Source organism: Python bivittatus, unplaced genomic scaffold, assembly GCF_059951505.1.
Source record: "Python bivittatus isolate LINGU-HERP-01145 unplaced genomic scaffold, Pbiv_v1 ctg000980_np1212, whole genome shotgun sequence".
Lineage (NCBI taxonomy): Eukaryota > Metazoa > Chordata > Lepidosauria > Squamata > Pythonidae > Python > Python bivittatus.
Window position 1 is genome coordinate 23,398,641 of NW_028277125.1, and position 26,179 is coordinate 23,424,819.

The following is a 26,179-nucleotide window of genomic DNA, read 5'->3' on the forward strand; positions in this document are numbered from 1 at the left end:
AAAAACTACTCTGGGTGTAGTTTAGCTTCTTTTTACAGAGAAGCTAAAATCAGTTAAAAATACAATATAAAATAGTCCTGAATAAATAAGAAATATAGTCCAAGAATTGATGTTAACTGGCAAGTAGCTCAGGGAGTGTCATCAGGGCACCAGCCACCCCCAGGATTAAGATTCTTGTTGCCCCACACAAGCTGGCAGAGCCAGGTCTTTAGTCCTTTCTGGAAAGCCAGGAGGGTAGGGGCCCACCACACCTCTGCGGGGAGAATATTCCAAAGGGTGGGGCAACAGCAGAGAAGGCTCTCCTCCTGGGCCCCACCAGCCAACATTCTCTCGCTGACGGGGTCCATAACATTGCAGGAGAAACATAAACTTCAATCAAGTAAGAATGGGATAGTTACGACGTGTGCCTCATAAAAGAGGGACCATCAAGAATGAATGGGTGATGAATGTGAATTGAATACAAAAGTAATTAGTCTGAAAAAGTAGATACTTTAGTACTATAGAGAAAATGCAATTGTCTTGAAAAAACAAATACAGGTAGTCCTCACTTACTGAGAGTAATTGGGACTGGAAATTCCATTGCTAAGTGACCTGGTTGTAAGGTGCAATGTCATGTGACCGTGCTGACTCACAGCAGTAGTTCTGGCAGTCCCAGTTGCTGTTGTTAGACGAATCCTGCACAGCTGCAGTGTCCTGTGGTTATGTGATCACCATCTGCAACCTTCTGCCAGCTTCCCCATTGACTTTGTCAGAAGCCAGTTGCAAATGCCAATCACGTGACTGCCGGATGCTGCAGCATCATAATTGTGAGCCAGTTGCCAAGTGCCAAAACTGTGATCATGTGACTACAGGGATGCTGTGACAGCTGCAACTATGAGGACCCATCATAAGTCCCCCTCATTCAGCACCATCCTAACTTTGAATGGTTGCTAAACGAATGGACATTAAGTGAGGACTACCTGTATATGAAGGAAGAGTGAACTGGTCAAGAGGAAGAGGAAGAGGAAGAGGAAAAGGAAGGGGAAGTCCAAGAAAGTCAACTGGTTGGGTCCAGTTGACAATATTGTCAAAAAGAGGTGAGAACAAAAGGTAATATACGAAGAGGTGTATAGACATGGTTCCTATATTTGTTATTTATTGTTTTTCTATGTTTTATTTTTTTATTGTTAGCCGCCCAGAGTCATATGTTTGAGATGGGCAGCAATATAAATTGAATGAATAAATAAATAAATAGAAGTGGATGTTTGCAAAGATAGAAATGTAGATCTGACTGCTTAACTTTCTGAGATAAAGTAAGTTATATTACTGCATCCATAACAGTCGGTGACAAAGCAGTGATGCAGTGGTTATGTGTTAATGCTCCAGAGAGGGGGATCCATGAAAGAGGGATAGCAGTGAGCCATTCAACACAACTGGTAACTATGAAGTAGCCAAGAGCACAAAGGACATACTTACATAACAGTTCACCTGTATCTATACCAACCTGCTCTGAGAATACAGCCATGGGTTAGCTCATTACAAAGGGGTTACACAGAAGCAGCGCATTAATCTTTTCCCATAGGACAACCAGAAAGGAGTGATTTCTCTTCCACTCTCAAAATCTATTGAGGACCCTACAGAGTAGAGTTTGAGGTTCCATGGAGGACTATAGATCAGAACAAATATGAAGTTCTATTGAGCAAGTGGATTTACACTCGCATAACATTGGATCCCACCCTGTTCTTCCCTTTCTAGTGCCAAGGAAAGTGGTATTTGTTCTTTCATTCACCAGAAGCGTATAAAAGGAAAAACAAACTTGAATCAATGTGTTTTGAAATTTGACACTGGGAGAGTCTAACCAAAAGAAATTGTTTTGCTGTCTAAAACTTGAAGTAGCTGTTTGCATCAAGTCTCCTTCCCTTCTCCTACCACTTTGTCTGAGCTACAAATGAAACACCCAGGTCTACAATAATAATAAATAATTCCCTCTATCATCTAAATATGAAGTTCTTAGTACTAACAGATCATAATTTTATGACTATTTTATGAATGCTCATGAGTTCACTAGACCTTCCATATCACCTCTCTAATCCCAAGCCCAGTTCATACACTTGACTCACACACCTGGTAGCGCAACACAGATCATGAGTAATAGTGAAGTAAAGTAGCTTTCCTTCTCAGTGAACTCAGTCCTATTCAGAGGGAAACATAATTGAATAGTGAGTAACTGAGAGACAATTATGGTTCTTCACCATGTGAGTGGTAGCATCATATTTGTAGAAGCTTACACCATAAACCAGATGTATGCCTTACCCACTGAGCTGTATCAATAGAGATGGTGACCTCCCTTGTCCCAACTACAAATGAGAACGACAATAAAGAATCCCCCGTCTCCCAAACTTGAAAACAGAAAAGAAGATAATTAAAAGAAGTTTTATTAGGGCAATTTAACTTTATTTTTTTTTTCATACAGCTATAGCAGTAATAATAAAATAAGCATAAAAACAAATTGCAGCCCAGGACAGAGTACATAAGTAGGAGCAACTACCAAGCAAATTTAAGTCTGTGATTACATAATAGTAAAAACCAAGCACACCTGTCCTTTCAGCAGATGAAAGTTATAGGGTTGCAAGGAAGTGCAACATGTACTAATTCATCAATATGAATTATGAGACAGAATAGATCCAATCATTGGTTTCCTCCCCCCTCACTTTGGCTTCATGTAGTACATGGTTTGTCAAGTGCTTTAGGTTAAAAATGGTAAATTTGATAGGGTATTTTTTTTCACCTGCTAAAAGAACCGGATTCACTACAGCAATAAAAATAATTACATAACAACTACAGCTATGATGGTTTTGTTTTGGTTTGCCTGTTGACATTTTTAAACTTCTTTAGTGTGCATGTGAAAGTCAATATCGCTTTCTCTGTGTATGTGTGTGTTTGAGCTAGTGTGTGAATAATAAAACTACTGAAATTTTTCAGAAACTGTTTTGAATAGAATATATATTTTTATATCTATTTATATTTTCTTTTTCTCTCTCTCTCTCTGATACTTGAAACATGCAGTAGTTGTTTTGAGTAATGTAAGACATATTAGATCCATGATTTACCTTTAATGGTTGGAAGTACCTGTTTTTCTGAAATTTTATTTTTAAAAAAATAATTTTTATTTTTCTTGTCTCATCAGAAATTATCTTCAGGCAGATTTAGACCAGTGCAGCTTTTGTTAGTCATGAGAAGGATGGCCAATCTTTCCAGCTGAAAGAATCCTGGCAAACTAAAGCTGTTCACATAAAGCAAAGCCACTTTTTCAAAGGGGTATGGAGTGCTAACTCTGTGCCACTTTTTTGCAAGCAATTTTGTTCAGCCTGTCATTTTTATAAGCCTTAACAAAACTCCTTGTATTTATAGACATTTTTATTCAAAATAAGATCTTACTATTATACAGGTTTCTCTCTTTATTTTTTTTATTTGACTATATACAGAAGTGCAAAAGGTCAACCTTCTCCCTATACTTTCCCACATGCTAAATTGCAGCATAATCTTCCCTCAAGAGTATGCACGAGCACTCACACATATTATAATTCTTGTTATACGTAAACTTTTGAGTATTTGGATTATCAACAAAAAAAGTCCCTTGATCTACTGATTATGCAGCTTATTTATAAGAAGGCCTGATATTCAGGGATTTCAAAAAAATATTTAAACAATATTTTAACATTTGAAATGGATACAGTAGAAAATAAATTTTATTCTAATATCTAGGAACTAGATTTTTTCTTTTATAATTAATTACAAACAAAATAAATCATCAAAATATTACTCAGTTGTCTGCCAGGATCATTTCAATAGCAACAACTTAACTTCTTACTTAACAATGATTATATAAGATATCCATATAAAAGATCTTTGTTCTTTTAATGAAAACTAGACAAGAACTAACAATGACTGATATTCTTACATTGTAATATTAAATCAGTAAAATATAAATCATTTAGTTAACAAGAATACGGATATTCATGACACTACATGTAAATTCAAAACTGCATATGCTATGAAGAAAAAATATTTTTAATTTTTTTTCATATTTTGAAAAAAATTCATCAGTAAAATCTAATAAAACAAAATTCTATAAACTTAAATGGCATTCATCTGGTAATAGAAAATGAAAATGATCTAATAAATGTACGAAATAAAAACTACCATTTTAACAAGGAAAAATAAGTCGTATTTTCTAAATGTAAGTAAACTACAATAACATGTGAAGTCACCTATACTTTCTTAACACGATTGAAATTACATTGGTATGGGTTTTAACCCGTAATGTAATAATCTAAGGCTTTAATAGATGTACAGTACAATCAGTAAAATCAACACATCATTCTTTTTTTTTTATTTTTAACTAGAAAGCATCTCTCAAGCATAAAAACTTGCAAGTAAACTTGGAAGTATGGAGAATTCTAGAACCGAACCCTCACCTCTCCCATTCTACGCGACGCTACCAGAGACCTGGCCCCCACCTTGAGCTTTGCTGAACAGAGCAAAATATATCCTTTACTAACTGCAACATCCAAACCACACAAAGGATTTCCTTTGGATGAATCCATCTTAAAAACTTGAATGCACATCTATTTTTTGTTTCATTTTGTAAAGGCTTTCTAAGGCTATAAGCAGTTAAATCTCAACAGAAGAAATCACATATAAAACTCACCCAATATTTAACCCACCCAGCGCCTACTCTAATTAACATTTTCATTGATTGTTGATTATTTTGGTTTTCTTTTTAATCAGGCATCTGATGTCAGTGCTTTTCCCATGATTAGAGTCACTATTTTTTTTTGAAGTGCGTGACTTTGAAGTGATGCATTGGATCAGAAAAGCAAATCCCATTTCCTTCAACACATTTAGAGTCTCTTGGACTTTTGACAGAGGTTAGAAAATTGAAGCAAAATAAAATTATTCAGACATTTTTCTAATATTGTCTCAGAAATGGCTCTTCCCTTTTTAAAATAGTATATTGTTTGTTATACAGTATACTTTGCAAAACTATTACAACTACAATTGTTTATAATAATTTATAGGTTTATATATCCAGTATGTGTAGGAATGACCCATATATCTATGGTTGTTTTTGCTTTAAAAAAATGAAAAAGAAAAAAAAATATGCTGTCTATTATTAACTGAGGTGGCCATTTCTGAGACAGCTTTGGTTTGAAACAGAAGGGTGCCCTTTGACTGATTAGCTACTAGCAAAAAAAGCAAAAATGTGGCTCTTAAAGTAACACTGAAGAAATAATACTCTACTTTGATTACAGTCTATGGCACTTCATGAAAATCTTTAACAACACGGTACTTAAAGCCATTGATGTGCTTTAAAAATATACACAGTTGTGGTTTTACTTGGCACATTCATCTCTGTCAGATACCTCTTTTACCACTTCTTACAATCTATTACATTTAAAAATATTACTCTTAAAACAAAAAAGGAAAAAAATTATACTGTGCATGCACGGTCTCTTCTATAATGGCAATTTTAAATACAAGGTGCACCTTTTGTTATTTGTAAACCTTGAGATAATAAACTTACTTTAAAAATTATATCTTGGTCTACAGACGTACCAATACATTATAGATCTATGGCTACATCACAGTCTGTCTTTTCAAAATGACGTACATGATTATGTAGGAAAAGAGTCTACCAATGCATACGTCGGCTAGGTATGCATTGCATACTTGTGTGCTAGAAAAGATGGACAATGCTGTAGTCTTTAGACTAGCATTCTCCAACCTGATGCCCTTTAGCTTTCTTGGGTCTGCAGTTTCCAGGATTCAACCCAGAATTATAGACCAACACAACTGGAGGGCACCAAGTTAGGGAAGGCTGCTTTAGACAATATGATCACCCCAGCACAAATATCTATTCAATGTACAAAGTATATAGGCAACAGTGTGCAGTGAATTTCCAAGTTGTCATTTCATCTTGTTAACATGCAATATGTGGATGTCTTACTGCTGAGGAAATTTGGGTGCTGTTACTTTACGGTATATACATTATGGCTAATGACCTGTCCTGATTCTTCACTCAACCACGCTGTCCTCTTCTCTGTCATATGATCTATGAAAACAAGGAGAATTTTTTAAAAAATTATCTCAAACAAGTAGTATATGAAAATATAACTCTTCAATCCAACAGAAATATTCAATCAAAAGTCAATTATTTAAATAAACACATATAAACACAACACTCCTTTGTGAAGATCTAGTTCCCTTGAGAATGCTGGGAAAAATAGAAGGAAAGAGAAGAAGACAACCAGCAGCAGGATGGATGGACTCAATTACAGTGGGGATGGTTGAAAGACTCTAAGGGCCAGGTAGAGGACAGATCATTCTCGAGAAGTCTGTCTATGTAGCTGCCAAGAGTCAAGACCTAACGATGACACATAATCAATCAAATCAATTTAAAATATCCCTCTGAATAGGATGGTGTCGGTGATTCCCCCCCCCCCGGAAAAACTAAATTAGCAGTGAAGATATGAAGCTTACATTACTTGTGACTAACTGCAGGAGCATTATGTAATGTTCTCATAACAAAACATCGCTGGATCCCATTTATTCATATTTTGCTATAAAAATGTAATGGGAGTATGTGGCAAATGGCTGACTATATACCCAGTGCATGATGACCAAAAGACGCTGCTCATTATGAAATGGCCTTCACCCATGTGTTAACATTTCACAATGAGCATTAAAAAAATACTTTCAGCCTGCTACTTGACTTACTCTGGATACCGGTCAGACTAAAAATAAAATAAACAAAGAGGTATTGCAAGAGAGTATGTTCTTAAGAACACAAGAAAAGCTCTCCTGATTAGAACAAATGTCCTTTTTTATCCTTCCCACATTATCCAGTAAAGTATGAGCAGGACATGAGCACAACAGCCATTTTCTGTTGCTGGCCAGCAAATATTATTCAGGATAATATGACTTTTGTAACCAGCAGGAACAGATAGCAATAGCCTCACTAGTCTAATTATCTTTTTAAATTCCATGCATGGAACAAGCTGGGAAATATTTCCTTCATTTTGTACAAAACATATCTGCCCATCAAAAATGAGGGCTAAATTCATATGCAGATATATTTGTTTTAGCACTGAATGCATATACACTGACTTTTGAGTAAGCATATAAAACAGTATCAGGGAACAGCACTCTAGCCTTCTATACTCTCTGAGATGTCAGGTGTTAATGTTCATTAGTTACAGGTATTTCTATATCACTGAGCTCAATCTGAGCCTTGGCAGTTTACAGAGAATATAAAACATAAATTTAAAAACATTTAATACAACAGACATCCAACTATAGGAACACAGAGGCACATACACAATCACCCAGCAATCATGCTACAAGGACAATGGAATGCAAATCCCCCCAAAAGTATCAAAATACCATAACATGAACTCAAGATACTTACTGTTTGATGATTAAGTGTCTACATCTGTGTAACATACTTGTGGCTAGTCAGATGTTCGGCAGATATTATGGGAATCTATTAAAAAATATAAGTGTAATTGATATGATATAATAAAGTAGCTCAAATGAAAAACTGCAGAGTTCTGTATTATAATATATACGTTAACAGAAACCTAGGTAGCAATTTAAATGAGAACATTTGGTTAAGTAGGATATCAACCATTATTGACTGTTTAGAAAGAAAGATAAATTTACAGTTAAACATTCATGCAGTTCAGTCATTTCAAACACTCTTTTTGTTGGCCTACACAGAGGTGATATGATCTAGGATTGCTTCAGCTTCCTGATTTCAACAACTGCTTCAGAAATAATTCAACAATTGGCTTCAGAAATAATTAGCAAACTCTCGGGTGGTGCATTTTGCATATTTACTGTAACATTTGTAAGATTTTTCTGAGATAATTATTGTAACAATAACTGATGTCACTGTCTATTTAAAAAGAACTGAATTTCAAGTGAATGGCTCACCAGAATGCAGTGCTGGAACCTTGAACAACACTTGGGAAATTTACTTTAGGAGTTGGTTAGAAAATCTAAATACTTGGCTATCCATACAAGTAAGAATTGTTTCTGTTGTTGCCTAACAGCATCATTTTAGATTCTTTTGTTGTCTATGGATTTGAAATATTTGTTCAAGTTTTTTACGATGAAAAGATTGCTAGAACTGTTCCCAACATAATCCTCACACTCCACTGAAATTGGAGGAAGAGTATCTATTGTTTATAGTAGATTTCTCTCAAGATCAATCAAGGGAAATTAGTAAGATAAAGTGCTTCCCTCCTGCACAAAGTACTCTCAAAACAGATCCATTTGGTCAGCTCTGGACTATACAACTACCAAGTAAAGCAATTTTTGTTGTTAAAATGTTTGCTGGCAGTTGAGCAGGAGGGATTTTAGAGCATCCTTTATGGTCACTGATATAACTGACACTATTCTTTAAGTGTTGTTACAGCAGGATTTTTCTTGATTGTTTTATAATTACTAGACATTTTTATTTTATTAATCTAATTGGTGGTTTAAGTTAATTCTAAAATTGTCTCAACTACTTTTGGGCACAGACTGGTTTTAAATAAATAAGTGTGTGTGTGCACACGCACGTTTGTGTAAAAACAGAAGCAGAATTTCCAAGAAGTGTTACAATATTCACTCTAGCCCCTGAATACAAAAATACAAGTAGGCCCTCAGTTTCTTAATTAGGTAATAGTTCCCAATCATTTGCACTGAAAAGTTAAATGTCAAACAGGTTCAGATAAGATAAAGAACAATACACTCATAAGAAGGCAGGCTCTGAACCATGATCGCCTGTTCCTGCAGTCCATAATTTACTTACTTCCTGTTGGCTTCTATGACTAGAGCACAAAACAGAAGGTCCAAAAGATAGTAAACAAAGAGATAAATCTTCTGATTCAGCCCAACTTATTTTTCCACCCCATCCCTAATATTGTTTAAATATTTTCAGTAGTAGCCTTCTCCAATTTGGTATTGTCTCGATAGCTGGGATTATAATTCCCCAAATTCCCAGTAAGCAGAAGAATTGGAATCCCAAAAAATCTGAAAGTTCCCAGATTGGGGAAGACTAATCTATACATTTCTAAATTCTCTTTTTGCACATAAATGTGTCCCAAGTGTAATGAAGCTTCTCATACCATTGGTTTGCTACTGCAGTAGAAAGAGATGTTGCATCCAGCTGTCTAGAAGCTTCAAGAGTAGTGCTGTCAAAACAGACCAAGGAGCTTCAGCACCAGTCAGTAAAGAGGAAGAGGGCCAGGTCTCAAGTACTTATGCATGCATGAACATTGCATTTTGTGGCACTGCATCATGTCAGCATTGCTCATGTATTATATACATATATTGCTTATATATGTATATACAAAGAATAGGTTACAAAACTTGACTGGAGCGCATTATGAGGATCCAGAGAGATATGCATGAAATGATCAAATTGTACAACGAAAACAGAACCTCCAGAATCTGGGTGGGAAAAGCCCTTCTAAAAATACAGGAAAATATTCAGAATCATCTGTACAGAGGACAGGGGAAAGGGAAAGAGGATTTTCCTCTCTCCCTCTTTTCTTCTTTCCTTCCTCTATGAAAAAGTAACTTGCCTGATGACTAAATTTTTCATTATTAATGCCTAATGAATACTTCCAGGATTCCTTTGTATACTAGTCACTCTTTTCTTTGTTATAAATCAAACATCAAATTGGTACATTGTAAAGAAGATAGCACTTTAAAAAAAAAACTCTTAGCATTCAAAGATATTGCATACTTGAAATGTGCTTTTACCCTGACCCCTCTGTCACTGGCATTACTATGTGAAAATGTGGTTATCTTGACCTAGCCCTATAGCAAGATCAATACACAGAAGGAAAACACTACAGAATGGAAAGTAGATGTACCTACAGTGGCCTTTATATATGAAAATATAAATGACAAACTGATGGTTATTCTCTGCCAATTTTAACCATCAAGAGAAAAATTGGACGTGATGGTATCTATGCTTTCTGAAACTTCAGTGGCACTATGGCATCAGGGGAGGCACTTTTTCCTAATTTTTAACCATTAGTGGACATATATTTTAGGAAGAAATGGGAGAGTTATCTAGGGGAGACTTCTATATCTCACACTGTAAACACTAGACCCAATCAGAATATGGACTCTATGTACATAGAGTCCACCTTGCCACTATCCAAGTATTCAACTCCCCAAATTCCCGCTCAGCATGGATGTCCCAGCACATCTTGAAGGTGCCAGATTGGGGCAAGATACTTATATTATAGGGTCAGTTGTAAGCTATGCTGTGTCGTAAGCTATAATGTGTAATTTCATCATAATAGGCCATAGGATGGTGATGGGGTTCCCTTTCCTTGTTTGTAGATTCTCTTTCCTATTTTCCAGAAAATTCTGAAAATGGAATTGAGACCTTTTGTGTGATGGTGAGTGGGAACTACAATGGTTTATGACATTTCAACAGAGAATCAGGTGCAAAGCACCTCTTCTCCCTTACATAAAGGGAACTTAAAAAAAAAATTAATCCCACCTTTATTACTTTTATAAATAACTCAAGGTGGTGAACATACTTAATACTCCTTCCTCCTCCTATTTTCCCCACAACAGCTGGCTTTCATGCCTAAGGTAGGACTAGAACTCAGAGTTAATTGCAGAGAGAAGAAACCACTTTGTATATCACGATTTTAGGATTGAGGAAGTCTGCTTGAGTATTCCCATACAATTTTTACCAGGTGATGGTGTGCTTAAAAAAACAAACAAAAAAACAAACAGAAAGCTTTTCTCTCGTTTGTACAGTGCTGCATCCAAATAAGTATCTCCTTTGACATCAAGGAACTTTTTTTCTTAGATTGCATTCTGGTTTATTAGAGATAAAACAGGGACCCAGATTCGGATCTAGTATGGTCTTAAGGAATAATAGGAATATTATGCCTTAATAGGATTCTCAGGGAATTATGCAATGTATTGCAACTGCCACTGCCCATTGGCTAAATATTTTATTTTGCCCTGATGATTTTAATGAAATCATTCCTTTTTCTTTTTTCCCTGTGCAAAATTATTCAGAATCCTCCTAACTTAATGATTTCTGTTGCTAATCTGCAAAATAGGGCAGAGTTCTTTATACTGCATCTAAAGGTAGCAAACTACCTTCATGATTTAGGAGCAAGCTTCAAGGCATACTCATATTTGTCCACCAGCATCTGTAACCTGAGCTTCTTTGTCTCACTTTGCCTAAGGTAGGGCTAGCCTTATAATGTGCCTCATAGTACATTAATATGCCTTTCTTCATAGGGAGGACCTGCTTAACCTCCTATTTCAAGTTGCCAGCCCTTGCACTCTATGGCCAGGACAACCAATTACAGTTATAATGGACAGAACACTGTATAGTTTTAGTGAAACTAAACACCATTAGTTCATGAGATCCTGCTTTCTTGTTTGAGAAATCTAAACTGCACACTTCAGGGCAGAAAGACTGTTGCTTCTGTTACCAGTCTACCGACAATTTTTACTACTTCTTCCTATCTCTTTCAATTATGGAATAGATTGTTTATTGCTATCCTCCTGCTCAAAATAGAGCAATTAATGAGGAGGAAAAGGAATGCAGAGTATCTAAATTCTAGGCATGGGAATGGTAAATCTAAATCTAATGGTCACTATAAACAAAAATGGGCAATCCACATATCTCTGTGGCTGTTGCAAATTATTCCACTGAAGTCTGATTTTTTTCCCCAGGTAATAGCAAGGAAATAGATGTTAATGGCATCAAGTTATTCCCCACTGCCCAATATTGTATCGATGGAATTCTGATTCTGATACTAGTATCGATGGGGAACCCCAGGGCCTCCAGATACTGCTGAAGCACAACTGCCAGCAGCTGTAGCCAGCATGACCATAGCTGTGGATGCTGGGCATTATGTCAGCAACAACAGGATTAGAGATTCCTACTCATTCAGATATTGATTTTTTGCATTTGGTGTTCTTTAAAAAGTAGAAAATCAATTTAGCTCAAGTTCAAAGATTCTGTATATTAACTTTAAAGCACTGGAAGATTAAAATGAAAAGAGTTGTAAATTTGAGATCTGGCCTACCAGTGGATAATAGCAACATTCAAATTTCTAAAACCTAGCGCTTTCTAGTTAAGTTCAAGAACTCTATCATCATCACCTAGCATATATGCATCTGGAGAACAGCATGTGGGAAGAGTGTTCTAAGTATTCATTTACTTTCTTGTCATATACTTCTCCAATCTCAGGCAAGCTATGGTCTTTTTGCTTTGGCCATAATTATGCAGAAAATAATACTGGCCTACTTAAAAGAGATGGTATTTATAGCTTAAGTACACTGCATGAATATACTTGGAACATCCTTTGGTGCTTTGAGTTATATCAAGCTTGTTTTACAGTTGGGTCCAGAACAGCCTCTCGAACTCCTCCAAAGATTGCCACTGAAGTATAAATTTTAGATGAATGGGGTTTTAATCACATTTAACAGTAGCTATTTAACTTAATTTTAATTAAACCTCAATTAAATTAAACCAAATTTAGCCTTTTCTTGGCTCTGCCCATTTCTTTGTCCTGGGTCTGCTTACTCTCTGAATCGCCTTCCCCAGTTTGCCATTCATAGATTAGATGCTGCCTTGGCTTGCAAAAAGTTGACCACTCTACATAGAAAAAAAAGAAGAATTGTGATCTTACATCCTTGCATTTTCTTTCTCTACATCTGTTCTTGTAACAGTGAACATGAAAGTGGGGGGCAAAGAAATATGGCTTGTCACATGTTGATCAATTCAGGAAGGACTTATTATTGGAGAGCAGGGACAGAAGGCCAATTAAGCTATGCTGCAGATCTAAAGAGAATGTGTAGGCCAACAAGAAGTATAAACCGACAAACAAAAAACCAACCAACCAAACCAAAAAATAAAAAGTAATAACAAAAGAAATCCCCATGCTCCTTAAAAGCACCGATTCTGAGTTATGTTTAAGAAACAAAGCTGTAAATTAGCAAACCTGGTTGGCTGTGGCAGTTGCAGCGAAGGGGACGCTTGTGGCAGATGTTGTTGCTGCAGACACAGTGGCGGGCGTAGCGCCGTGCACCATGGGAACTTTTGGAAGGAAAACCATATAAGCAAACATACAGAAGAGTGTAGCAGTATGGGAAACCATGGCAAGAGGTGGTAAAATGGTCAAGTATGGCATTTATATCAGCAGAAAAGCCATGGGGCGAGATACCGCCACCAGCAAAAAGGACATGCAACCACAGCGCAAAGCAGGGCAACATTCCAGAGAGCGGGGTGGGGACAAGGTAAAAGACAAGAGGAAAGGAGAAAAGGGAAGGGAAAAATGCTCATTACCACTGAATCACCAAAGTCAATACAACAAAGTTTAACTATTTCATTTTACACCCCACACACTATAAACAGCACTCTTGTTAATAGTTTGAAAATCTTAGGATAACCATATTCCCAATCCCTCCCATTTTAACTTCTCATATTATTAGAATCTGCTGAAATGAAACTCTAATTCTACATTTCTTGCATTAAATGTGTAACTGGCTTTTTCTGTTTTAAATACAAAACAATTTTCTAAAACACTGGAACTCAAAGTCCAGTCAAAATCCACCAAAACTAATAAAAAGGGACGGGGGAAATGTGCCATAGAACAACTTGATATGCTAGGACGTAAATGGCTTCTAGATAAATTATGTCAATTAAATAAAGCAAATGCATTTAATTGACAAGTGTTAGTGCAAGGGAGGAAAAATGATTTTGCACAGTAACTCTAGGTTAAAACCTAGCAGTGGATTTTGAAAGTCCGTGAGCTGCTAAACAGGTTTAAGATAATCAAGAAACAAAGCTGGCACCTACCAACACTTGTAGCGGGTGTCATGCACAATATTGAGCCTGCCCATCATGCATTGCAACAGGAAGGTGGATTTGCAAAGGGAAAAGAATTAAAACAACCCATCACACGTGTAATTAGGAAAATCTCATTTGAACAAAGAAGGAAAAATTGGTTATTATGGGAAAACAGTGGCATGTAACCAATAGCACAATCAAATCAAACAGCAAGGTGGTGGTCAATTAGAACTAGACTTACATGAGCAGGGCAAGGAGAAAGCAGACTGAACTGTGTGTTGGTATTCTGATTAAAATGAGCTACTAAGTTAAATGTAGGCTCTAATAGCATAAGTTGTCCGATTTTGACATTTACTCGTTTGTTTTATATTAAGTTTGATTTATAGGTATTTCCCTCAGCATTTATATATAGTATAATCATTTTATATGCTAATTCGGGACTAATGTGGATGCAGAAAAGAGCAACACTGTACTAGTGCAACATTGAACTTTGCTGTTCTCCATTCTAACTGGCAGACAAAAGATATTTAAGTTTCAGGCAGAGGCTGGGTAAATCTAGATATACTACTGTTACTCTGTGGTTTTGAGGGCTGGTTAATACATAACACTAAACCATAATTTAGCATTATATGCATGAATGTCAGTCTAAGTAAAACCTTTTCCTTCCCTATGACTGAGAAGAAGGTACATGGAACTTTGCCTTTCCTAATCGATATGTCATAAGGACCAAGGGAATTCTATGGATCTAAGGAGCCCCAACCCATCCTCAGGGAGGAAAGATCCAGGGAGGGCAACAGAGGGGGAAAAGAGCTATTTTAGCCAGGGCTATGCAGAATAAAAAAGCAGCATAGCACTCTGCCAATGATCTCTTGGACACTGGTGGCATGCTGTGCAAGGTGCCAACATTTCTCTTCTGGACTTCTGTAAGAGTAGTTACAGCTCTAACTCACTGCAGGGGGCATGGTGTTATGGCAGATCTTCTCCCGTGGGGGGAGGATGAGGTCAAGCCTGATTTACAGGATGCCTCAGAGCTTGATGCTTCCACCCCAGTTCTAGGAAGCTTTGATCCTGAATGGGGTTGTATTGTCCAATTTGGGACTGGTGCACAATCTGGGTTTTTTTCCTGAACTCTCAGTTCCTGCTGAGCAGCTGTGGCCAGGAAGGTATTTGCCTTCAACAAGTTCAACATGTGTGCCAGTATATCGATTCCTGGATCAAGAGGTCTTCCTTACAGTCATTCATGGCTAAGTTATCTCCCAGATCACCTCTACTGTAACAGTCTCCACATGTTCTTGTTGTTGAAGAAGCTATATTTGGTTGAGAATGCAGCAGCTTGCTACTCCCATGTAACATCCTTGCTATGTGAGCTGCAATGGTTGCCAGCTGCCTTCCAAGTGTAAATTAAGGTGCTGATTACCTATAATATACATGGTATCGGGCCCAGCTATATGTAGGGACTGCCTGGCTCCTATAATGTTGGCCCAACCTGGGTGTTCCTTGCAAAGTTGGTTTGCTTCGAGTCCGATCACTTAAGCAATGGCATCTAGTGGGACCAAGGACGAGGGCCTTGTCCGTCACAACACCTAACCTTTGGGACAGCATCTCCATGGAGATTCATATGGCTGCCACCATGCCTGCCTTCATGAGCTTTAAAAAATTGTGTTTTTTTCCCCTCCAGGCCTTGGGTTAGAGTGTTTGGGTGGGACCCTTTGAGTTGTGGGCAATGTGGTAGGTTGTTCGGTTGTCCTTTTGACAATGGTTGTTACTTGTTAAGCCATACAGAGTAATTTTGGAGCTGGGCAGTCTAGAAATTCATAAATCAATAACTAAACAAACATAGTTTGAAACTGTTTTACTTGGCAGTGAACTATTTTATTTTAGTATATTTAGATGATTCCCGTTATTGGAAGAAAACATCTGATTAAAGCATTAGCTCAGTATTTCCCCCTCCTGGTTACTCCCAGATACGTTGGGACTTAATTCCCAAAATTCTTAGACCAGTACAGGCTCAGAATGTCTCAAATTGTACTCCTAACACATCTGGAGGCAGCCATATTTTTAAAAAATATTTCCTGAAAATAAAATCAATTAGGTAAAATAATACTATTAATTTTTTTTCTGTAGATTTCCCTCCCAAGAGTCTTATAAACATAAGAAAATTCAGTGAAATAGATATTAAAAATTATGGTTATGATGAATATTTGAAAATTGTGAACTGATTTAAACTTAAGTATCAATGTTGCTAAACTGAATTGAATAATTATATTCAAAGTGGACTTTAAGTTTGAAATAATAATTTTAAAAATTCAAATAATGTGCATTACTTCTTTTAATTTATGTAACAGGCTTGCTTCTTTCATTTGGATTACCATTATGTATCATTGTTCTTCCTGGCAGTATGTGCACATTTTGGCCTTATTAAGTCAATGGATTTGACAACTGATAAAACCTGCAACTTTCTTCACTTTAACAAACAGAACCTTTTATTGAGCAAATTCAACATTTAAGTTAAGGTTGTTCAACAGTCTCCAAACCAGTAACATACTTCAGCCTACAAAATAATGGGCACATTCCTTGATTCCTTCGCTTATAGCATCTGATATTATGCTGACTTCTTCTATTTCTTTCTATATGCCTAGCCTTAATCCTTGATATATTACATCCTATTTAAAGATGCTACTTCTGTCCCCCAGCCACTCTGATATTACCAAGGTCAACTAGATATAGGTAGGACTACTTCAGCAACACTGACTGCTGCTGACTCTGTAACTCAGTTTATACAGGCATTTTCTACCCTCAGCCTGTATCTGGGATTGGTAAAAGGAAAAAAGAAAAGAAAATTGAACTGCATCTTGGATTTATACCAGAGAAAAATTAGGCTTTATTGATAATGCTTGGTTTTCCTACGGATGATCTTCCAGGCTTTCTGGGGACAAAGGTGTCATTGTTATCTTTCCTGCTATTGTTGTTATTAATATTATGCGTAATCCATACATCTAATTAAGGTATCCATGCTGAAATATAAAGATCAGTTTATTTTACCACCATTTCCAAACTACAAAAATGACATATTTTCAGTTTTAAATTTCAGTCATCCTCCTTCTTGATGTTTGAAACCAACACACACTTTTGCACAGAGTGTTTAGCAAATGAACGTAAGGTAGCAATGAAAGTCTATGGTGCTTTAACTTGCAGGAATGAAAAAGATACTTGTGTAGGACCCCTTTGTTGATTAATCAGTGAAAAATGAAAAGGCCATCACCACAATGTTCACCCTGATTTCAAAAGGTAAAGAAGATGTAAAACTAGTTAATTTATTATTTCAAACCTTATCTTGCATTTTAGTTGAAGACTAAGGTTTGAACCATGGCCAGTAAAGAAAATAATAATAATAATAATAATAATAATAATAATAATAATAATAATAATAATAATAATAATAATATAAAAATACTTATTCTCTAAGTATTTTCTAGCACAATTCAGCATACGGTAAATTAAATTCTCACTGGGCTATGCATATGAAACTCACTTGAGCAAAGGGGTCTTACAGCAGTTAAAATATATATATATAAAACAACGTAAGAGGTGTAAAATGAAGGATTAGACAGAAGAGATAAAAAGATTTCAAATGCTGTTTTGAAACATGATTGCACACTTCAGAGATGCAGATTTTCATATTATGCTGGAAAGCACCCAACACCTTGCTTCCAAGAAGACATATGCAGAATCTGCAGTTTAGCAGCAAGATTGTCTCTCTTTTGGGTGTCTGTGTGTGTGACCCTTCCCATGCCTTCTTTTGATCCTACTTAAGAATGAAAAGCCTTAGCCTTTGAACCTGACTAACACACAGGAAATTCTTCTTCTTCTATTGACCTCACTGGGGTCTTTTCAAAAGGATATGGAAAACGCCACGTACCTGGTGGGAGGAAGGCTGTGTGCTGTTGCAACTGCATGTTTGCAAGAGCTTGCTGGTATTGGAAAATACCAGTATTAAAGACTGCGGTGGCACCATTGGTTTTTTCAAGCGCAGGCCTCTTTGGTAATGGGGGGAGTACAGCTTGAGGAATCCCCTATTGATAGATGAGGATAAGATAGCCCAGTTAAGAAGAAAGAAAGAAAGAAAGAAAGAAAGAAAGAAAGAAAGAAAGAAAGAAAGAAAGAAAGAAAGAAAGAGGGAGGAATAAGGAGAGAGAAAGAGAGAAGAAATAGAACAGTCAGTATAAAATACAGTAATTGAGCACCACCATCTTTTCTTTTATATCCTTGAGCAAGCAAGCAGCAGAGCGGATTTTACTATTCAAAGAAAGAGCAAGGCCGAAGCTTTGCAAGAAAGTTTTATTACTGCCCTTTCAACATGGCACTGTAAGTGCTTGGGAACAGTAAACTAGCACTTTTTCTCTATAAAAAAAAGGTTCAGGTTTTAGTAAAGAAGCAGAAATACCAGGGAGGAAAAAAAAAAAGCTGCACTGCTAGCTCCATGAGGATTGATAAGTAAAAGCCATGTTAAAGAGAAATTTTATAGAGTGAATGAAAAAAGATTAATATAATATTAAATTTTACTCCCATATCCCCAAAGTCTATCTACACATGCAAAAACAAAACAAAACGAAGTACCAAACCATGCTGGCACTTGCATTACAAATGTTAAATCTACATAAGAATATTGTTAAGCCATGCCAACCAAACAGATACAAATATATAGATCATATATATTTTACACATTTTTTAAAAATCCTTTTTTTAAAAAAATCCCATCTTACTTGATTTAGAAATGTCTACAAGGTGATTAAACTGAATGTAGGGTCCTCCATCTTCAGGAGGGTACAGGATGGCAAATAAACATTCTTCCCATCACCTTCCCACGAACACAACAAGGACACCACACTCAGTTTTAATTTGAGCTCATATTACTTTATAACAGGAAATAAGGACAATTTACTTAAGAATTTAATTAAAAAATAATTTGTATCTACAGTAAAGCTACATGCCAAGCTAAAAGGTGAAAGGTCATAGTACCAGGTCAAAGGTTGCCTCGAGGGGTCGCTTCAGTGATTTGACAGCCGACTGAGTCTTAATTAGCAGGCAGCGAGCACATGATGGCAATGGGCCAGTGGGGTTCAAGCGCATTAACATAAACAGCAAGCAGAGGTGCATCATGGGGGCAGCAGTGCATTTTGGGTAGGTGAGAAAAAAACAAATAAAAAACAAATCATCGGAATGCCATATACAACGAATAACAAGACTAAGCATGCACAATAAAGGCACTATTGAGTTGTTATTGTAGAGGGTACATACACCTCTATGTAGTTAATTACAAACAAGATACTCTAATGGGGAAGGGGAGAGTGAAAGAAGGAGAAAGAGTGAGAAAGAGAGTCTCCTTTCTGTATTTTTGTGCAAATCTCCATAAACACAGAAAAAGGTCTCTCTCCTGTTGTCCCGTTCTGTGCTATGAGTATTGCGCCACAATGTTTCATGGGAATATTTAATGGTCAAATCATATAGTTATGTAAAAAGAAATGTAGGATAATGTTAAAGTAAAGGTAGTGTCTTCAAGCTGAGTTTGATTACTGGTTACTTCATGGATATATCCATGTAATTTTCCTGGCAACAATATAGAAGCAGGTCTTCTCCTCAGAAGCTTTTTCAACTTCAGCCTAGCCTATAGTCCTATGATTTCCAAGCCATGTGCCATCCAAGCACTAACTAGATTGGCATTTTATATCAGCCAATGCTGGCTAGGAGCTAGAAGCTCTCACCTAACATTAACAGCCATCCAAAGAATAAACAATGGACCCATTTAAAGAGTTTTTCTTTATCCCGCACTACAAAACATATTTTAGACAATTAGTCCATTGTTTAATTCCTCCCAGTGTGATGTGATTGTGCTACTCCATGACACAGTCAAATTTCCAGTGGTGCAGTTATTCGCTTGTAATAGCTGAATTCAGAGAAGCACAATACAGTACACGTGATTTTATTCCTCAAGTTCTTTTATAGTCACATTGCTAGAAGCACCTGTTCTTAAATATTTCCAGAAATCATTTGTCCCCCATCATTCTATCATGTTTATTAAAGTTATTACATATAATAGTGAGTAGAAATCCATCTTCCAATTTCCTAAAATTTCCTCTTTTTTTTCTACCTTCAGGAAGTTTCAGAATTTCTTCAGAAATTTTTCTGTTGGTATTTTCGACCTTGCTTTATTATTATGAGGTAGTGAAAGAGTGATATTTATCTTCCTTTTAAATACTTTTGTAATGAACTATAATCTCCCAGGCTCCCATGTTTCTTGGGTCTGAAAATGCGTCATGGAATGGCTTCCATCATTATCTCTTCTTGGGGTTAACTGAAGGGTGGGCAGCCAGGTAAACTGTGCACTGCCAGACATATGACTTCAGTGAAAGGCAGATATTCACACATATCCCATGGCCACATCAAAACTAAGTAAGTGGAAGAACATCTCATGTGAGAACTGTATCAACGTTTTCTTTCCCATGAAGAAAAAAGGAATCTCTGCCTTTAATCTGAGACTATTAAATGCATTTTTTTTTTTTTTTTGCACAAATCAGCTTAGATATGTTTGTCAGGATATATTCAATTGCATGCTCAGTGTTCAATTTCACTGAGCCAGAGCACTACTGCTGTGTCTTCCCCTTTGGAACTGCAGAGTGAGGATTTGTTTTGTAGATGTAAGCACTGGATATGTGTCATTGCAGATCACCTTATACATAATAAATGTGAACTTTATGCGCACATATAAAAGAAAAAGAGGATCCCTGAAATAAGTTTGCATACTGTAGCTAGGTTCCAGAATCACTGAACACCTATTATGAGTTGCTGCTAGCTAAACGTGGTCCAAGCTATTAACTAGGCAAATGAATGCACAAAATGAATTATAGGAGGGGAAAATCCCTTCCAGTGAAAAAGGAAGGAAAAGTAAGACAGTGTAAGATCAATTATACAAAAATTTGCACCTCTTTGATGGTATAGTTCTTTGCAGATGGAAATGGAGCACAGAAAATGACAGATCATGGGATCTACTGAAGAATGTGCCAGCTCCTTGTGTAATTTTTATGTAGCAGATGATGTAAAAACTCGCCAGTCAGGGTTTATATGCATGCGTATCAATAATACCAATGTACAGGTGACCCATAATACATTACTGTCTATCACTATGTCGTATAGGCACAAAGCTAATATGTACATCTGGCATGTACATCTATGCACAAAATACACGTAGACAAACTCACTACGTTTTTTAGTAGAATCTGACACTATGTAAGAGCAGACTTGGCACCACATGCTTGTCAGCTTACTGAAGAGGGGGCGGGGTACCCAGACCATCCTATCTTTAGTAAGGAGGTTCAATTCATCAACAGGGCTCGGGGGCTGACCACGGACCGACGGACGCGGCTTGTTTCCTGGACTTACCATGGCTGCTGCAGTAGCTGCTGCCTGAGCAGCTGCTGCTTGATTGACCTGGTACTGGGCAGCTTTGATCTTAGCTTGCAGATGGGCCGGAGGGTGAAAATATTTGCACTTTTCCCTTGAACATCTCCCTTTGATGTAATCCATGCAGACAGTAACAGTATTGTCGTTGGTATCAATCATTGCACTGTCGGCAGGGTGGGCAAACCGGCAATCGTTTTCTCCTCTGTTACAGTTGCCACGCTGATACTCTCGACATACCTACAGGCAGGAAAAAACACAAGGGGAATTACTCGAGGAAAGAAACTAAGCACAACAAGGTTAGTCTAGAGCCGCTGGTGAATAATCCTCAACCATCCTGTTTTGTTCCACCTTGAGAAGGCATCTGTGCCTCTCTGATTGTAATTAAAGGCTGGGAGATACAGTAATACCTCGGGTCACGAACGCTTCTGTTTACGAACAATTCGGTTGACGAACAGCACCGTTCGCAAAACTCCACATTTTGTTTCCATTTGCAAACTCCACATCGGGTGACGAACAGGATCTGCGGCCATTTTCCCTGCTGTGACACATGGTCGTGTAGGGAGGGGGACTCTCCCTCCAAACAATAACCGCCTCCCCACCCACCTTCCTGTCCTCCACGCCAGAAGTCGCCTCAAGCAAGGTTAGTGTTCTCTCTCTTCGTACTGTACTGTACTTTGTTTCATATTTTTGTGGTTTAAAAAAAAATACATATGGTTCAGAACGGATTAACCGTATTTACATTGAACCTCATGGGAAAATTTGATTCGGTTGGCGACCAAAATTGGTTGGCAACCACATTCGTAGGGGTCAGAACGGATTAACTTTATTTACATTGAACCTTATGGGAAAATTTGATTTGGTTCACAACCAATTCGGTTCGCGACCAGAGTCGTAGAACGAATTAAGTTCGTGAACCGAGGTACCACTGTATTCTTAATTCTCATTCTGATAGTTTGGTTTATTTATGCAGCCCAGCAGTTTCCCAAATTTAAAAGCAATATATAATTCAATCAAACTACTCTAAGGGTTCAAATGAGTTGAATTTCTGCATTTTTGACTTTGACAGCTAAGCTGAGAAATTCTCCTGCATTCATCTTAATAAAAGATAATCTGCTCTTGATCTTTTTTTTTTTTAATGGACAATATTTTAGTTAAATGTCAGCATCTTACATTTATTCAGTTGTTTGTTAGATTTATTCCCATCTTCCTTCAAAGACCTTACATAGCTTTGCTTCACTTTAGCCTCTCAATGGCAACCTTATGAGGGTTGGCCAGAGAGACAATAATTAAACCAAAGTCATCCAGTATCTTTCCATGGCTAAGAGTAGGCTTGCACTTGGGTTTTCCTATTGCTAATCCAACTTCTTAAACACTACGCCACACTGTGTAGTGTGTGTCAATATCCTGTCCTCTAATATACAAGTAGCTCTCCAGTAGTCCCATATTTTAATTAAGATATCATGAGGCTTCAGGCTGCAGGAAAGATGCATATCAGGATATAACAATAATAGGAATGATCCTTTTACCATCTCCAATAATATGTCCAAAAACATCTCCAAAAGAAATTCCCAAGAATTTCTAAGCACAGTTAGAATAAGAGAGAAAACAGATGCATCTTTTAAAAAAGAAAGCAAGCTTCTAAGAAACTGCAATGTAGATTTTGGCACAGCATTCTCTGAGCACTATTAGCCACGCAAAACGTTAGCTACATTTATTATCCCTGCTGTTCACAACTTCAACACAAGAGGGGGCACAAGCATATGTAATTTTTGTATCTTGCTCTTCGCTTTCCTCCCAAACTGTTTATTTTTATAGTTTTTTTTACATTAGTAGAGTTTTTTCATTATTGTAATTTAGCATGCAGAAAGGGCTATGACTAACATTTAAAAGAGAACCAAAGAAAATAGTGTAATGTGAGCATCATTCTTTGCAATTATTTCAGACTTTATAGTGAATCAAACTAAATGAAAGGTAACCAGGTATCAAGGTGATATCTTTGTCCCCTTTGTCATGGCCAGATAATGCCCTGGTAACTCTAAGATTCTCTTACGCTGCCCCCCTCTGCAGGGAGGTAGGATCTATCCGATTGGTCCACCCCCGGCGACTGATGGGCCTAGTGGGATCCCAAAGGGAACTGGCAGTCATTCCTGAGGTTCTGCTACCGATCCTGCCAAGGCGTTGGCCGCAGCCTGGAATAGGAAGGTGGCTGAGACTTAGATAGGATCATGGCCTTGCAACCTCTCTTGACCCATCATTCCCGTCACTCCCCGTGGTTTAGGGAGGAGTTGAGGGAACTGAAAAGGATCAAGAGATGTCTACAGTGCCACTGGAAGAAGCCAAGGGACGAATCTGATCAGACTCGAGTTACAGCTGATATTAAGGCCTATCTGGTGGCTTAAGAGCAGCAAGATGGGCAGCATATAAATTTGATCAATACATAAATAAAGGGGAGATTAAAAAAAAAAAAAAGCTTTCCTTCACTCTGTATGCCCAAGGCAATCAGGCCTTAACAGGGAGCAATTTAAATGATATTGAGTGGTAAGAAAAAAATCACTTTAATCAAAAACCAAGTATACTCATAGTAACTAGCGTTTGCAGCTAGGGAAAAAGGTGAGCAAACAGTTTGGCTGTGAACTATGTTCCAAGTCTCTTATTTAATACTATGCACAGAAAAGGAAACACTGATTTCCACATCCAGCATGAGATTTATGAAATAGACCCAGAAAGGATGCTGAAAATTGCCAGGGGTGGCAGATTCTCCCGAAATTGCCCTTCAGGCAGCACAATGAAGTGTAGTGTATAAGCTGGGGATCCCATTCAAAATGCTAATTGCCAGTCTAAGACTCACACTGGTGGATGATGTTACCTAGATGGGTAATGAAATGTCTGCAAGCAAACAGCCAAGCTCAGAGAGCACTAAGGACTCCATGTTGCCCATCTGACCCTGTACTTTTAATCACCAGGGCTGACTGTATATGAGAGGATCTTGCCCATCTTGGCCATCTGACTCTGCACTTGTCATCACTGGGGGCTGGAGGCCCACAGTGGCTCTGGCTTATTGCCCTTTGCACCATCCTACTGGGACTAGCTCCTGGACTTGGGACTGGGCTTTCTATTAACTAGCCAACTGTTTGTGGTCTCTACTGTTTTGTGACTGACAAGGTTTTCAGTGCAGCATGTCTCAGAAGCTAGGTACCAGACCAGCTGTTGAGTGCCTGAAGGCAGGAATACTCTTGCTGTGAGGGCCCTGTGCCTGTAGAGTCAGGAAGATGACCTTGACGAGATATGCAAGCTCCGTTACCAAGGTGATACGCAGTAAAACATTTTTTAATGCCCGAGAACAGCCAAATAACATTTGGGCATAATTCAATGAAGGAGGAGGAGGAGGAGGAACACAATAAGACTTACAAGTTTGATGTCAGCCCCACTGGGTAGACCAGACCAAGAAATCAACTCCTCAGGAAGGCTAAAACTAGTTGTATTGAGACTGGCTATAATGATAAAATGGACAGGCTGTGAGCTCGGTCATCTGTTTCTTAGATCCATGTCATTTCTGGGCTGTTAAAGCTACCTGGGAGATTATTTCTGTTAGGGTCCACGCAGTGGCATTGGCATCTCTGAGGGAGGAGGTGGTTTCTCTGAACTTAAAAGAGGCAGTGGTATGATGACTCCTCCAAAGGGATTGCTGGACCCAACAATCATGGACAATTTTAATCCAGTCTCCAACATTTCCTTTTCAGATCTTGGAGGAAACAAATTATCTGAACTCATTTCAGATCAGGACACAGTATGGAAATAGCATTGATCACACTTGTTAATAACATTTGGTGGAGCTGGGATGGGAGCAGCATGACCATTCTGGTGCTCTTTGATTTAAGAGGATTTTGATATTGTGGGGACTGGCTATGGGTATTGGGAGTGTTGGGCAATGGCTTATGGTAGTTCTCCTCCTTTCTTTGTGGCTGGTTGACAGGAGGGGAGAGGTTGAGCCTGCAGCCCCTCATCCATATTTGCCACAGGGCTCTACACTTTTGCCCCTTCTACACATATTCATCTAGTGTGCCAGTTACACCTGTTCCTGGATCAGGAGACTCTCCAGATGGTCACTCATGCCTTTAGTCATCTCACAAGTAGACTATTGGAATGTAATACACAGGGCTACCTATGAAGATCATTTGGAAGCTACAGCTTGTCAGCATGTGGCAGCATGGGCAGACTACAGTTGATGAGTTGCACTGGTTACCAGTCGGCTTCCAGGTAATTTCATGGTGCTGGTGACCGCCCATAGAGCTCTTGATGGCATAAGGTCTGGCTAGTTGAGGACTATCTATCTCCAACAGTTTCTGACCTTTGATTAAACAATATCAATCTTTTGGGACTAGGAAGAATGCCTTCTCTGTTGTGACAGCTATCCTCTGGAATAACATCCTCTCTGGCTCCCACCCTGATGTTGAGAAAGTTGTTGAAAATTTGGCTATTCTCCCAGACCTTGGGGTAAGATGGATGCATTAAGGACATTAAAGAAACCTCTATAGATTTTTTAAAAAATCTATTTGGTATCTGCTTAATTTCCAATGTGTATTATCTATATTATTATTATTGTTACTTGCTTCCAAAGTTGTAAGCTGCCCATACTCTTGTGGAGTTGGGCATCCTCTAAAAACACTGGCAGTGCAACTGTTCCATTTGGGGCTTTCCTTAATGCCACTGAAGACACTTCCTTACAATGAAATGGATAATAGAAGTTCCTCTTCTGGCAAAACTAAAACCTTTAGATAGTGAAAAACATTCCGTGTACAATGCAACCAAGCCATAAAGCAGTGTTTTTGTTAGAGGGTTGTTTTAGCA

The 26,179-nt window shown here is 37.8% G+C and overlaps 1 protein-coding gene across 19 annotated transcripts in view; it reads right to left on the reverse strand.

The window, feature by feature from the left end:
• Positions 1-2,397: 2,397 nt before the first annotated feature.
• Positions 2,398-26,179, reverse strand: part of MBNL1 (muscleblind like splicing regulator 1) — a 180,740-nt gene continuing 156,958 nt past the window's right edge. For 10 of the 19 annotated variants that reach the window (XM_025165411.2, XM_088132518.1, XM_088132517.1 and 7 more), the window contains 7 exons: positions 21,311-21,568; positions 18,893-18,946; positions 17,793-17,946; positions 13,883-13,918; positions 13,026-13,120; positions 7,451-7,525; positions 2,398-6,094 (listed from right to left, as the gene is read on the reverse strand). In XM_025165411.2, coding sequence (XP_025021179.2) covers positions 7,469-7,525; positions 13,026-13,120; positions 13,883-13,918; positions 17,793-17,946; positions 18,893-18,946; positions 21,311-21,568 — 654 coding nt within the window. In that variant the 3' untranslated portion in view covers positions 2,398-6,094; positions 7,451-7,468. The other 9 variants (XM_088132529.1, XM_088132523.1, XM_088132528.1 and 6 more) reach the window with 6 other exon arrangements.